The sequence below is a fragment of the Anolis sagrei genome, chromosome 4 (assembly GCF_037176765.1).
Source record: "Anolis sagrei isolate rAnoSag1 chromosome 4, rAnoSag1.mat, whole genome shotgun sequence".
Taxonomy (NCBI): Eukaryota; Metazoa; Chordata; class Lepidosauria; order Squamata; family Dactyloidae; genus Anolis; species Anolis sagrei.
In genome coordinates this window covers 29,868,944-29,884,443 of record NC_090024.1, presented here as the reverse complement: position 1 = coordinate 29,884,443, position 15,500 = coordinate 29,868,944, and the positions used below count along the sequence as shown (strand labels likewise).

General features: G+C 42.6%; 1 protein-coding gene across 1 annotated transcript in view; it reads left to right on the top strand.

Moving 5' to 3' along the window:
• ATP6V1C1 (ATPase H+ transporting V1 subunit C1) overlaps positions 1-10,122 on the top strand; it is a 37,138-nt gene extending 27,016 nt beyond the window's left edge. Inside the window, exons 9-13 of the mRNA XM_060775694.2 lie at positions 3,122-3,214; positions 3,294-3,387; positions 3,499-3,596; positions 7,218-7,344; positions 9,488-10,122. Of these exons, the coding sequence (XP_060631677.2) occupies positions 3,122-3,214; positions 3,294-3,387; positions 3,499-3,596; positions 7,218-7,344; positions 9,488-9,583 (508 nt within the window). The 3' untranslated portion in view covers positions 9,584-10,122. The remainder of the gene's footprint in view (positions 1-3,121; positions 3,215-3,293; positions 3,388-3,498; positions 3,597-7,217; positions 7,345-9,487) is intronic.
• Positions 10,123-15,500: the final 5,378 nt, after the last annotated feature.

The window sequence follows — 15,500 nt, the reverse complement described above, 5'->3', positions numbered from 1 at the left end:
AAGGAGCTCCACTGGCTGCCATTTATTTTCCGAGCCCAATTCAAGGTGCAGGTGCTCACCTACAAAGCCCTGAACGGTTTGGGACCACCCTACCTGCGTGACCGCATCTCCATCTACGAACCCACACGCTCACTCCGGTCATCTGGGGAGGCCCTGCTCGTGATCCCACCTACGTCGCAAGCGCGCTTGGTGGGGACACGGGACAGGGCCTTCTCTGTGGCGGCCCCCCGACTTTGGAATGCCCTTCCAAAAGAGCTTCGTCAGGCCCCTACTCTAGCAGTTTTCAGAAGGAACCTAAAAACTTGGCTGTTCCGATGTGCCTTCGCAGATTAGGAATCCCCCATCCCAAGTCCTAGATGCACTTTAGCACAACTATTGTTGCTGCACACCGCACTTTTAATCTTACGTTCCTCCTGCCATCTCAGCACTTTTAACCCTGTACCCCATTGCGCTGGCCGAACCAGTTTTAATAGTGTCTTGATGTATTGTCATTGTGGTTATTTTGCTTAACTGTTTGATTTGCTTTGTTTATTGTTGTGTTATGTTTTCTATTGTATTGTATTTGAGGCTTCGGCCTGTGTAAGCCGCATCGAGTCCTTCGGGAGATGCTAGCGGGGTACAAATAAAGTTAATAATAATAATAATAATAATAATAACTCCCAGAAGTCCTAACAGCTGGTAAACTGGCTGGGATTTCTGGGAGTTGTAGGCCAAAAACATCTGGGGACCCCAGGTTGAGAACCACTGTTCTAGAGGCATTTCTCCTGACGTTTCGCCTGCATCTATGGCAAGCATCCTCAGAGGTAGTGAGGTCTGTTGGAACTTCTGTCATCTTTTTTTTTTTTAAGTTCTTCAGTTCCGGTGTGATTGTGTAACGCTTAAGCAAACAAAGACAACATCCATGTAAATCAAGTGGGACAAATACATTGGGGAGAAAATGACTCCTATGAGGCTGAAAAAATGTGGTTGAAACACCATGTGTTTAAAGATACAGACAATGCAGTTGCTGTGCCCACCTCGTTTCTGAGGGAATTTGGATGGGAATGTTTCTACATTATTAATCCGTTCTTTTTTCTACATATACCAAGGTTTTCCCCCTTTTTATTTTCTCTTTAACCTTTAATGGTATTTGTGATGCAATTTGGATGTATGTTGGGCATCCAAAGATGTATTTGCAATAAATATATTCTTTCAGATAAACACTTCCATTTTTCACAATATTTCCCTGGGGGAAAACAATTTCCATTTTAACTTGCATATCAATTGCATATAAAACATAGCACTTACAGTACCATTTTCAAATCACAACATACTCCCACTGATCTACTGAAACCATAGTAGTTCTGCCTCAGAAATCTACAGGGCGACCACATAGTTCCTACAGCATGCTTCCACTTGATATTATAACTAGTCCTTAGGGGTATGTTTTGCAGCACTTTTCTCCTATGTTTTCTAAAAGGCTAATTTGTAGACTACTTTCCTGTGCAAACAGAGAAAGAAATATTAGAACTTATCTTAAATGAGGCAGTCTTCAATGGCCACTGCTGTGCACTTATTTCCTGTTTCTTACACATTCACAAAAAAGCTTTGTGATCATTAACACTTTCAAGAGCATATATTGTCCTTAATGTGGTTAGACACACTCGTGACCAAGTAATTCAAACACTTAACTTTTTATTTTCTTCCCAACATAACTAGGGATGTGGGTGGCAAAAATACAAACGTTTTTCTTTTTTCTTGAGCTGATGGAAGATTAAAATCTCTCCACATCCCAAAAGAAATTACCGTCATAAGAAGTGGCAGTGTTTGTTTTCATTTTCTCTTGTTTTTATCCACCTGTTTCATTTTTTAGTCCTGCAAGAGTACGTCTTTTTAAAATTTGGATGATATAAGTAGAATATAACATATCCACATTTTGAAAACAACTAATGTGTAATTTAATTGTCCCTTTTTATTTGGAGTATGGAGTGATCATATTAATATGTAGTCAACTAGGTGCACATAGATGAATAACATGTGACTCAACATAATGGTGTCAACATAGGTACTTAATGTGAATGTTAAGAATGTTGCTTAAAGAAACATCTTATGTCTTCCAGGAGGTCATGGTCTTAGCTGGAATGATAAGTAGAAGGCAGATAGCAATCCTCTATTGTAGAGCGTGTTGCTCTACAATAGAATGTGTTGCTGAAGGTTTTCATGGCTGGAATCACTGGATTGCTGTGAGTTTTCTGGGCTGTATGGCCATGTTCCAAAAGCATTTTCTCAGTGCTAATCAAGCAGGACAATTGCAACATTCATACTTGCTTCCAACAGACAACAGTTCTTTCTCCCACCCTGGACATTCTACAGATATATAAACCCCACTAGCCCAGTTTCCAGCAGACCTCACAACCTCTAACGATGTCTGCTACAGATGTGGGTGGAACATCAGGAGAGCCCGGAAAACTCATAGCAACTCAAGTCTTAGAATTCTCTATGATTCTTTTGAGGGCAGGACAGGATGACTGCCATTCAAACTAGCTGCATCTACACTGTAGAATTAATGTAGTTTGACACTACTTTTATCTGCCATGGCTCAATCCTAATAAAGAATCATCAGAGTTGTAGCTTTACAAAGTCTTTAGCATTCTTGGCTAAGGGCTGCTGGTGCCTCACCAAACTACAACCCCCATGATTACATGTCATGGAGCCAAAGCATTAAAAGTGGGGTCAAACAGCATTAAATCTAGACTGTAGATGTACCCTGAGATACAGTTCTTTTCATTCTTTAAGCAGAAATAACTGAAGCTACAAAAGCTCTTTTGAAGTAACAAATGGAGGTGAACATAGTGTCATTTTTGGAGAACATTTAAATTATCCTCATTCATTTTGTGTGCTAGCTTTTACTGTGGTAGTCAAAGCTTTCAGTGTGAAATGTGACCCAAGTATCTCCTGTTAAGAATGGAACGTGGGAACTGCAATTATGTCTCTGTAATAGACGTATGATGTTTCTAAGCCTTGCAATATATTCTTTTAGCAGCGCAAAAGCGCCCAAGTCACTACACTGATCCTGCTAGTATTGAATTCCAGGTCACTGTTCTTTATGTCAATTCTCTTTTTGTCATCTCTTTCATTGCAGCATTCTTTCTGAGGATCAGGACAGTTACCTCTGTAATATCACTTTGTTCAGGAAGGCAGTGGATGAGTTCAGGCACAAAGCAAGGGAAAACAAGTAAGTGGTTCTCCATTTGTTTTGCTGTTGAATAGTAGTTCCATGGCGACCTAGAGTTTCTGTTCCTCTCCTGCTACAGGTTTATGGTCCGCGACTTTCAATATAATGAAGAAGAGATGAAGGCAGACAAAGAAGAAATGAACAGGCTCTCTACTGATAAAAAGAAGCAGTTTGTGAGTTCATTGTCAGGCACTTACACCAGCATTTTAGAGCCTTTTGTTTTCCTTTCTTGATGTGGATGATGAAGAAAAAAATGACTGACTGCTTTTTCTGTCCAACCACAGGGACCTCTAGTTCGATGGCTGAAAGTTAACTTCAGTGAAGCTTTCATTGCATGGATTCACGTGAAAGCACTACGGGTTTTTGTCGAATCTGTTCTGAGGTAATTCCCCCCCCCTTTTTTTTTGCATTGATAAGATACAATCGCTTGCTTTCTCTACTCAAGAACAACTCAGCTGAGTGATCTTAGTAGTTCATGCAGCCTTCATGGTTCAAGGGTTCTCTGAATTAAATGACTATTTTAATGAAGAATGTAATTACTCTTATTCATGCATTCATGTATTTGAATCACATAGGTAAAGATTTCCCCTTGACATTAAGTCTAGTCGTGTCTGACTCTGGGGAGTGGTGCTCATCTCCATTTCTGAGCCAGCGTTGTCTGTAGACACCTCCAAGGTCATATGGCCAGCATGACTGCATGGAGCACTGTTACCTTCCCGCAGGAGCGGTACCCGTTGATCTACTCACACTTGCATGTTTTCGGACTGTTAGGTTGGCAGAAGTTGAGGCTAACAGCAGAAGCTGACCCCGCTCCCCAGATTTGAACCACCAATCTTTCGGACAGCAAGTTCGGCAGCTCAGTGGTTTAACCCACTGCACCACCGGGGCCCCCTATGTGATTTGAATCATGTAGCCAAAGAAAAAGCAGAGGAAACGAGAGACCAAATCGCCAATATCCGCTGGATAATGGAGAAAGGCAGGGAGTTTCAGAAAAACATCTGTTTTATTAACTATTCTAAAGCCTTTGACTGTGTGTATCATAATAAATTGTGGCAAGCTCTTGGTGGGATGGGCATACCAAGCCACCTTGTCTCTCTCCTGAGGAATCTGTACAAGGACCAAGTAGCAACAGTAAGAACTGACCATGGAACAACAGACTGGTTCAAGATTGGGAAAGGCGTACGGCAGGGTTGTATACTCTCCCCCAACCTATTCAACTTGTATGCAGGACACATCATGCGATGTGCAGGGCTTGATGAATGCAAGGCTGGAGTTTAAATTGCTAAAAGAAACATTAACAACCGTAGATGTGCAGAAGACACCACTTTGATGGCTGAAAGTGAGGAGGGGCTGAGGATCCTTCTAATCAAGGTGAAAAAAGAAGATGCAAAATCTGGTTTGCAGTGAAACATGAAAAAAAACCACGATGATGGCAAACAAGCTGGTTGATAACTGGCAAATAGAGGGAGAAAACGTGGAGGCAGTGACAGACTTCTAGGTGCGAAGATTACTGCAAATGCAGACTGCGGCCAGGAAATCAAAAGACGTTTACTTCTTGGAAGGAGAGCAATTACCAATCTTGATAAAATAGTGAAGAGTAGAGACATCACACTGGCAACAAAGGTCCACATAGTTAAAACAATGGTATTTCCCATAGTAACCTATGGATGTGAGAGATGGATTACTAGGAAGGCTGAGTGAAGGAAGATAAACGCTTTTGAACTGTGGTGTTGGAGGAAAATTCTGAAAATGCCTTGGACCATGAAAAGATCAGACCAGTCCATACTCCAGGAAATAATGCCGAGCTGCTCACTGGAGGGAAGGATATTGGAGGCAAAGATGAAGTACTTTGACCACATCATGGGAAGACAGGAAAGCTTAAAGAAGAGAATGATGCTGGGGAAAATGGAAGGAAGAAGGAAGAGAGGCTGACCAAGGGCAAGATGGATGGATAGTATCCTTGAAGTGACTGGCTTGACCTCGAAGGAGTGGGGGGGTGGCAACAGCCGACAAGGAACTCTGGCATGGGCTGGTCCATGAGGTCATGAAGAGGCAGAAATGACTGAACAAATAAACAACAACAACAACATTAGTGGATTATTTTGTTCTGTATTTGAATGTAGCATTACAAAAATGAACCTGTGCTTTGCACACTCTCCCTTCCTCTGGTATGATCATAAGAAAAAAATATGGATACTTCTCTGTTATGTTTCTTGCCTTTTAAGATGTCTTAACATTTAAACAGTGGTTAGCCTTTTACTATGATTCATTTGAAACCAGCCAAATGCATAACCATGATTCAATATCACACCTGAAACAGTCTAACCCTAAAAACTGCTGACTAAAAACAGAGCCTTTATCTTTGTTTCTTAAATATTGGCATGCATTAACATCAGAAATACTTCCCACCGCTGTTTCCCCATCTTTAACAGATGTGATTTAATGTAAGTCTGGGTTTAGTGTGTTTAGAACTGAGTAGTTCTGTGTGAATTAATAGCTATTCTTCAGGTAAAAAGGATTATGGTTGCTTAAGAACTGACAGAAGTGTTGTGAGCAGATCTTGGAGAAGTTCCTGTTTTGGACTACAGTTCTCAGAATCCCCAACCAGCATAACACCTGTGATAAACATACAGGATTATATCTCTTTCCCCCAGTGAGGCTGTAAGCATAATATTTCTATGCCATTCATACTAATAGATACCCAAGTCAGATTTGTCATTGGTTTCAGGAAAACTGGAGTAAGCAATTACTGATTTGTGAATTGTGGTATGTATGGCTGTCTTGTAATTTCCAGGTGACTCTCTGCTTTACAAGAAGTATGAAATCAGTATGCAAAGGGATCTGATAGCACAGGGGTGTCAATCTTGTGGGCCTCCAAGTATTTTAGACTTCAGGGCAATCAGACAAGCTGGCAAGGGCTTCTGGGAGTTGGAGGCCCAAACACCTGGAGGGCCACAGGTTTGACACCTTTGTTATAGCACCTTGGAGCAGTGGTTCTCACCTTATGGATTCCCAGATGTTTTGGCCTTCAACTCTCAGAAATCCTAACAACTGGTAAACTGGTTGGGATTTCTTAGAGTTGTAGGTCAAAACATCTGGGGACCCACAGGTTGAGAACCACTTCCTTAGAGACTAACTTAGAGAACCAAGTTGGTACATTAAGGTTTCGTCTATGAAGTCTACTTCCACAGATACATCTGCCATTAGTCTCTGAAGGTGCTGCAATATCTCTTTCAATATTTATATTCCAGACTAACATAGCTATGCATTTGAAGTATTGTAGTAAGCTGAAGTTCTGTTTGTGTTTCCAAAAGTCATTGTCCAAAGCTTCCATTCCCAGGATCTGATAGCACAGATGTGGCATTCCTTACAATAGGGATGAGCAAAGTGCAGGCCTCATGATGTTGAATTGTAGCTCCCATCAGCATGAACTCACATAGCTAATGGTGAGGAATGCCAAGGGTTGCAGTCCAGCTCCATCTGGGTGTTTCACTTTGCCTTTTTTTTTGTCATGTCAGGAGCGACTTGAGAAACTGCAAGTCGCTGCTGGTGTGAGAGAATTGGCCGTCTGCAAGGACGTTGCCCAGGGGACGCCCGGATGATTTGAGGTTTTTATCATCCTTGTGGGAGGTTTCTCTCATGTCCCCGCATGAGGAGCTGGAGCTGATAGAGGGAGCTCATCCGCCTCTCCCCAGATTCGAACCTGCGACCTGTCGGTCTTCAGTCTTCAGTGGTTTAACCCACTGCGCCACTGGGGATTCCTTTCACTTTGCCTGATTAAATGGGAATTGCTTATTGTAATTCCAAGAGGCATAGAGCGTGGTGAAGCAAAAGTGTTGTTAACAGCTTTTGATAGTTATTTATTGTATTGATATTTAAAACATATTTAATCTAGATTCCTATTTTCACTTAAAATACTCCCTTTCTTGCTAGACTTTGATAGGGAAGAGGCATTGGATATACGTATAAGATCTTTAAAAAAACTTCTTTGTCTGATCTTCAGGTATGGGTTGCCAGTTAACTTCCAGGCGATGCTTCTTCAACCCAACAAGAGAACAATGAAGAAACTGAGAGAGGTTCTCTATGATTTGTACAAGCACCTTGACAGCAGTGCGGCAGCAATCATTGATGTGAGTCACTCCATATCCATTGGCAACATGACCTTGGTTAGATTTCTCTTGAACCAAACAAAAGAAATCTGTCTTCAGCCTAGCAGGAAGGGACAGTGTTGATTGGATGGGTCATGAGATGATCTGGGTAGTAGTTACGTAGAAACAGGATTCGTAGGTTGTTTCATGTTGTGTTCCAACAAATGTCCTTGCACACACTGCTGAAACACAAATGACGTCGTACAGGGGCACACTGTGAAAGATCTGAAATGGTTCACCAAGCATTAAGCAGTATTCGCCGCTTTGATTATACGGTTAGTAATGGAAAATGATTCACTCCTCTCAGGACTGGATTAACTCTTACCAGAATTGATGTACCTGGCTTGTGTATTTCAGGGGTGTGCAGCTGTGGAAGGAGGGCTAGGGGGCTTCCTTAGCCTCTCAAGATATCGTTGGAGGCTGCACACCATTCTGTCATCACCAAAAACATTTACCATGTATTTTTCTCCCTTTCAATGGATTCAGGGTCAAGAGTGAAATCTTTTTTAACAACAGGAAGTGGCACTTTTTGCTTTCAGTTCAAAAAAAAAAAAAGAGGATGAAATAGGGACTGTTGCTAACTTGCTTTCAGAAGCCTAATACTATATTTCATCGCATAATAGTTGCACCCCCATTTTTGGATGGCAAAATTGGGTATTTTTCTGTTTCTCACATAATAGTCGCAGAGCTGTTTGGGGCTGATTTCCCTTTACTTCATTCTTTCTCTGAAGGCAAGGCAGTTTAAAAAACCTGAAATGGAGCCTCTGAAGTTTGAATCTTTGCTCTTTCTTCCTTTCTCCTAAGAACTCCATTTCAGAGTTTGTGAACTGCTTTGTCTTTGGAGAAGGAAGGTAGAGGGAATCCTCTTTCGGAGGTGGAAAAGTGAAGGAAACACAGGGAACCTTTGGATCCCAAAAGGGTTGGTCTTGGTCAGGTGATGATGGATGGGAGAGAAAAAAAATCTATCAATTAGATCCCATATTGCCTACTCCTGATATATAATCCTAGAATCCTAGTGCTGGAAGAGACCCCCAAGAGCCATCCAGTCTGACCCCCCTGCCATGCAAGAAGCCACAATCAAAATAAACCCGATAGACAGCCTCTGCAGAAAAGCCTCCAGAGAAGGAGACTCCACCACACTCCGAGGCAGCCTATGCCACTTTCCAGGAAGTTCTTCCTAATCTTTTCAATCTAATCTTTTTCCCTGCCATTTGAACCCATTTCTCCCTAGCGCCCTGGTCTCTAGAGCAGCAGAAAGTCAGTTTTCCCCTCCTCTTCAATGAGACACACTTTCAAATCTTGAAACCTGGTTCTCATGTTCCCTCTCTACTTTCTCTTCCCTCAGCTAAACAACTCCCAGAAGGAAAAGAGGAAGGAAAAAGAGAAGGATGGAAGGGAATGGAGGGAGGGAGGGAGGGAGAAAGAGGGAGGAAGGAAAGACAAAAGAGAGGGAGGGAGGGAGGGAGGGAGGGAGGGAGGGAGGGAAGGAAGGAAGGAAGGAAGGAAGGAAGGAAGGAAGGAAGAGGAACAGAAGGAAGGAAAGACAAAAGGGAAGGAAGGAAGGAGGAGGGAGGAAAGAGGGACAGAAGGAAGCATGAAAGGATCAAAGGGTAGGATGGAAGGAGAAAGAGGGAGGTAAGGAAGAAAGGGAAGGAGGAAGAAAGGATAGGATGATGAGAGAGAAGGGCCTGAGAAAAGAGTGCAAGGGGCTGCATCTGGCCCCCAGGCCTGGGTTTACCCATACCTGGTCTATACTAAACTAACTAACTGCTGGGTTGTATTAAGTTTTTTTGTGCTTTATGACCATGTTCCAGAAGCATTCCCTCCTGATGTTTTGCCTGCATCTATGGCAGGGCATCCTCAGAGGTTGTGAGGTCCTTCGGCAATACATTTAGCTAACTGCTTCTCATTGAGGACTTGAGACTTGGGCAGTGTGGGGTTGAATCTCAACACCTCCAAGCCAAGTTAGTTAAAAAACAGAAAAACAGAAATGGAGCAGTTTTTATTATGCTGGATCATTGATTTTCATAATTGTTGCGGTTCCGTTTTTCAATCAATAAAAGGGATAAAAAGTTATGCAATGAAATATGGTAATTTAATTTCTCACAAAATCGTCTCTTTACAGGCAACTATGGACATTCCGGGTTTAAACCTGAGTCAACAGGAATACTATCCCTATGTGTACTACAAGATAGACTGCAACTTGCTTGAATTCAAGTAGATGGTTTATGACCCTGACCCACCCTCTCATCGTGTTGGTGTACAAGCAGCAAAGGTTGAAGAACGGTGATGCTCCCAGCTCTCTTGTGAACCTGTGCTTGCTTCTTCCTCCCTGCGCATAGGAGAACCCCTAGCTATCCATATCTCTTGACATTTTCTTTTTTTAAAAGAGAAATGTAAGTATTGCTTTTAATTGATCAGGTCTGTAAATGTATATTGAGAGAATCAGAGAGTGTATTTATAAATAGTTCTTTATTTAAAAAGTAAAGAAAAATTATATCTGTCTGCTTTAAATACCGTGGTCTGTATCAATTCCATTGACTTTCCTCCATGAAGACCTTGTTTACAAAGGAAGATAGTGGGAGAAGTGTATGCCATTTTCACTGTTTCATAGATGATGTTGTAAACCTTGTTGTTGAATTGTGTTGTAAAATATGTGGAGACTGATATTCAGTCGGTGCTTTCTGAATGTTTTAAATTTCCAAGATGTGAAGCACTGGAAACATTCACAGGAGAAAATAAAGCACCTGTACAACTGTATTCTGTTTACCTCACTCTGATATAATATTGCCAGAAGCTGCATGAAGAACTTCTGAAGCACAAGAGCTATATAAGAAATGGGGTTTGTCTTAGTTCTGTGTGAAGCCCTGTGCATGAACCTCAAACCAGTCGTGAGAAAACACCTTGGAAGAAGAGGAGGCATTTTGAACCAATAGGCCATACGAGTTTCCTTCAATCATGTGCACAAGTAAATCACTGTATATGATATATGCTTGTAAAGGTCTGTTTAATTCTACCATGTAATTCTTAGTGTGATTTGTGTGTTTCATATTATGACAGATAGGTTTATACTGTTTATAAGTCAGATAATCAATTACTTCATTAATTATAATAATTATAATAATAATAACAACACTTTATTTATATTCTGCTCTTCTCCCCATGAGAGCAGATTACGGTGTAAACAGATACGGTAGACATTCAATGCCTTCTTACAATACAACGAGACACGCAAACACAAACAAAGGCAGAGACTTCTCCTTTCATTTCCAGCTTTGGGGGCAGTACTCATCTCTGGCTCTGAAGAAGGTGCTGTTCTCCATTTCCAAGCCAAGGAGCCTGCGTTGTCACTTCCTGGTCGTGTTACCAGCATGACTGCTTGGAGTGTTTTATGCCTTTTCCTGTCGAAGCAGTACCTGAGATAAACAAAGGCAGAGGCTTCTCCTTTCATTTCCGGTTTCTGAAGGCAGTACTCATTTCTGGCTCTGGGGGAGGTGCTGTTCTCCATTTTCAAGCCAAGGAGCCTGTATTGTCACCTCCTAGTTGTGTGACCGGCATGACTCCTTGGAGTGTTTTATGCCTTTCCTGCCGAAGCAGTACCTGAGATACACAAACAAAGGCAGAGGCTTCTCCTTTCATTTCTAGTTTCTGAAGGCAGTACTCATCTCTGGCTCTGGTGGAGGTGCTGCTCTCCATCTCCAAGCGGAGGAGTCTGCGTTGACACCTCCTGGTCGTGTGACCAGCATGACTGCTTGGAGTGTTTTATGCCTTTTCCTGTCGAAGCAGTACCTGAGATACACAAACAAAGGCAGAGGCTTCTCCTTTCATTTCCGGTTTTTGAAGGCAGTACTCACTTCTGGCTCTGGGGGAGGTGCTGTTCTCCATTTCCAAGCCGAGGAGCCTGTATTGTCACCTCCTAGTTGTGTGACCGGCATGACTGCTTGGAGTGTCTTATGCCTTTCCCTCCAAAGCAGTACCTGAGATACACAAACAAAGGCAGAGGCTTCTCCTTTCATTTCCGGTTTCTGAAGGCAGTATTCATTTCTGGCTCTGAGGGAGGTGCTGTTCTCCATTTCCAAGCCAAGAAGCCTGCCTGGTCGTGTGACCGGCATGACTGCTTGGAGCATCTTATGCCTTTCCTGCTAACGCAGTATCTATTTATCACATTTTCAGTGTTTTCAAACTGCTAGGTTGGCAGGAGCTGGGCTAACAGCAGGAGCTAACCCACTGTTAGCCCAGCGAATGAAAACAAGGATATAACCAATTGCACCATTGCAATCCTTTATTTATTAATTCCTTTATATCTTGCTTTTCAGTGAACTTGGAATTTTACAAATTAAAGCAAAGCGTACCTACAAAAGTTTAAAAATTAAACATTGATTAATTTATAAAATGTGTATTCGAAGCATCATGAGAAGAGACAGACATAAATTAAAAATTCACCGGCTTTTAAGTTAAAACCAAAGGTCTGCCTAAATCAACGAGGTCTGAATAAAAAGATTAGATTCTTTGTATTCTAACATACAGGACAAGGAAAGCCCTACAGATGCTGTTGGATCCTAGATCCTAGCCAGTGGAGGGAAATGTTAAGAATAGCAATCCTTTCTTAGGCAATCCCTCACTATTCCAGTATGATGGCCTTCCAAGTGTAGTGTCTTGGCAGTGGATATGTAGGTGACTGTGGAGCCCTATTCTTGATCCACATGTTCTTCCACAGAGAGGGTATTGGTTTCCAGGTGGAAGGCGGTCCTGGTCAGGGTTAACTTGACATGCCTTCCTCAGCACATTTCTTTCTTTCACCCTCCATTCATGCCTCTTCAAATTCCACAGCACTGCTGTTCACAGCTGACCTCCAGTTAGAGCGCTCAAGGGCCAGGGCTTCTTGGTATCTATGCCACAGTTTTTAAGGTTAGCTTTAAGCCCATATTTAAATTTCTTGTCTTGTCTTGAGTTGGGAGTAGAGTAACCGCTTTGGGAGACGGTGATGACGCATTCAGACAATGTTGCCAGTCCAGCAGAGTTGATGGCATAGGAGCATCACTTCAGTGCCAGTGGTTTTTGCTTCTTCCAGCACACTGGCATTTGTCCGCCTGTCTTCCCATGAGATTTGTAGGATTTTTCATAGGCAATGCTGATGGAATCATTCCAGGAGTTGCGTGTGACGTCTGTAGACATTCCACATTTCGCAGGTATAGAACGGGGTTTGGAGGACAATAGCTTTATAAACAAGCACTTTATAAACAAGCACTTTCGCTACAGATGTCCCAATCCTCAAACACTCTCTGCTTCATTCAGAAAAATGCTGCACTCGCAGAGCTCAGGTGGTGTATTTCAGTGTCAAAGTTGACTTTGCATTTGGATTCTTACTCCTGATTTAGAATTGGAAAGATTGCTGTACTGCCTTCATGATTTTGAAGCACCAGGGGGCGGCCTTGAACCGTTTTGAAATTCATGGTAAGTGATCTACTCTAAGGAAAACCTGTTGGAAGAAGAGCAGGGTGTTCCAGGAATAACAGAGGCAAACCTCATAAAAAGGAAAGAAGGAAGAAATCAAGGATGGAAGGAAGAGCTGGTGGAGAGGTTGGGGTGTTGTGTGATTTCTGGGCTATATGGCCGTGTTCTAGCCGCATTTTGTCCTGGCGTTTTGCCTGCAGGCAAAACATCAGGAGAAAATGCTGCTAGAACACATCCATATAGACTCCGCTCTTCGCTTGTCTTTGTTTTTCTTCTCGAAAATCCAATTGCTGCAGAAGAGGATGCTGTTTAGGCTGATTCCCAGTTGCTAAGCAACAGTCTCTTCCATGTAGCCTAGTTTCCAAGTACGGACAGACGAACGGGGAGAATGGCTCCTCATCAAGTAATCAAAGTCTCCTCGGAGTCTGCAGAGCCTAATCTGGCTTCATTGTTCTGAATCAAGATGGGTGGCTATTTTTCCCAGTGTCAGCTAATATTTATTCTCAGGGTATCTTATTATTCTCCTGTCTTCATCCTAGTGCCTTGAGGGTTAGTGCCAACAGCATTGAAATAGAGGAGAATAACCAACAAAAAATGGAAAACAGCAAACTGAGTATTTTCGGGGATGTGGAAAAGGTAAAAAAGGGACACTCATCAATACAACATCAGTAAGATGCCTTTAGTACAGGATTTTTCAAATGTCACCACTTAAAACTGTGTGAAGATAGTGTGTACTAGTCAAATTTGATGTCACATTGTGGGGCATTATTTTTGGACCAGATTCCTCCTGAGATACTTGGGACAGGGGAAAGCTGCACTGGGAACAGTGGAGGGGAAATTAGATGTTATAGCAAGCATGGGCAAACTTGGGCCCGCCAGGTGTTTTGGAGTTGAAGTCCAAAGCACTTGGAGGGCCAAAATTTGCCCATGCCTGCATTATAGACTTGCATCAGTTCACACTTGCCCAATGGAGGCATTCCAGAGAATGAAACCGACAGGTTTGTTCCAATCTGATAATTAAGTACAATCTCCTGAATCAAGAAACATGCCTCTGCCAACTACTGGGGAAAAACAGCAGGAGAGACCTTTTCCCTTTGTGTCCTGCTTGCGGGGTTTCTCAAAAAGCGGCTCTTGGCTGCTGTGAGAACAAAACAGAAGACTAGAGAAGTCTTGGGATCGATCCAGGAGTTGGGCATGTGCAGCCTGAAGACAAAGACTGTGAGGGAATTTGAATGCGCTTTTGAAATACCTAAAGCAGAGCTTTCCAAACGTTTCCTGTTGGTGACACTTTTTAGACATGCATTATTTTGCAACACCTTTTTTAAAAATATAAATTTTTATTAAAAGATTTATATATACACTAGCTGTCCCCTGCCATGCATTGCTGTGGCCCAGTCTGGTGATCTAAATGTCAAGGTCTATTTCCCGCAAACTCCATCTGTGTTCATATTTGGGCATATGGAATATTCATGCCAAGTTTGGCCCAGATTTATCATTGTTTAAGCCCACAGTGCACTCTGGATGTAGGTGAACTACAACTCCCAAACTCAAGGTCAATGCCCACCAAACCCTTCTAGTGTTTTCTGTTGGTCATGGGAGTCCTGTGTGCCAAGTTTGGTTCAATTCCATCATTGGTGGTGTTCAGAACAGTCTTTGATTTTAGGTGAACTATAAATCCCAGCAACTACAAATCAATTTGTTTGAGTCTAGTTTCACTGCAGTTGGAGTTGTCAACAGGATCGGATATGGACCTCTCCACTTAGGACCCAATGGCTTCACTCGGTAGTCCTTCAACAACCCCAGTCACCTGGAGAAAAAGGATGTAAGGCAGTAATGGGGAAAGGTGGCTTTAAGTCTGCAGTGTATTTTGCTAATGCATTTAAAGTTGTTCCCAACAGTTGAACTTCTTTCACTAGGTCTTGTCTCCCTAACTCCAATGCAGGCATGTAACCGGGGGGGGGGGGGGGGGGCCTCGGGGGCTTCAGCCCCCCCCCTGAAATTCTCATGGTGGTTTGCGAAAAGGCCTTACTGGTGCATTATTTAAACTGTTATGTTTATTCATATCATGATCTGATCACCATAATCAATATATCCCATATGCATGGGGGTATTGGGGTAATGATACAAAAGGTTTGCTAGGCTAGACCCTCTTTCACTCAGACTCAGCCCCCCTCCCGAAACTCAGCCCCCCCTCCCGAAACCCCCCTCCCGAAACGAAATCCTGGCTACGGGCCTGCTCCAATGCATCTCCTTTCAAATGTTTCAGCCCTAAGGGCAGTCTTCCAAACGTGAACTCATATGGGGACAGTCCTAGAAACCTAGTTGGGGTACAGCGCACTCTCAAAAGTGCCATTGGCAAAACTTGTACCCAGGTGAGAGTGGTCTCTTGACACATCTTAGTTATGATTCCTTTCAAAGTTTCGTTCATTCTTTCTACTTTCCCTCAGCGATCCTGCCAACACAAGGGTTCAACCCATTGTGCCACTGGCATGGTGACCATGTGTAAATATTTGAAAGGATGCCACACTGAGGAGGGGGCAAACTTGCTCTCAGCCACTCTAAAGACTTAAGAAGAGAAGCACTGGATTCAAATTTCAGAAAAAGAGATTCCACTTAAACATTAGGGAGAACTTCCTGGTGGTAAGAGCTGTTCATCAGTGATTATGGTGCCTCGGAGTGTGCTC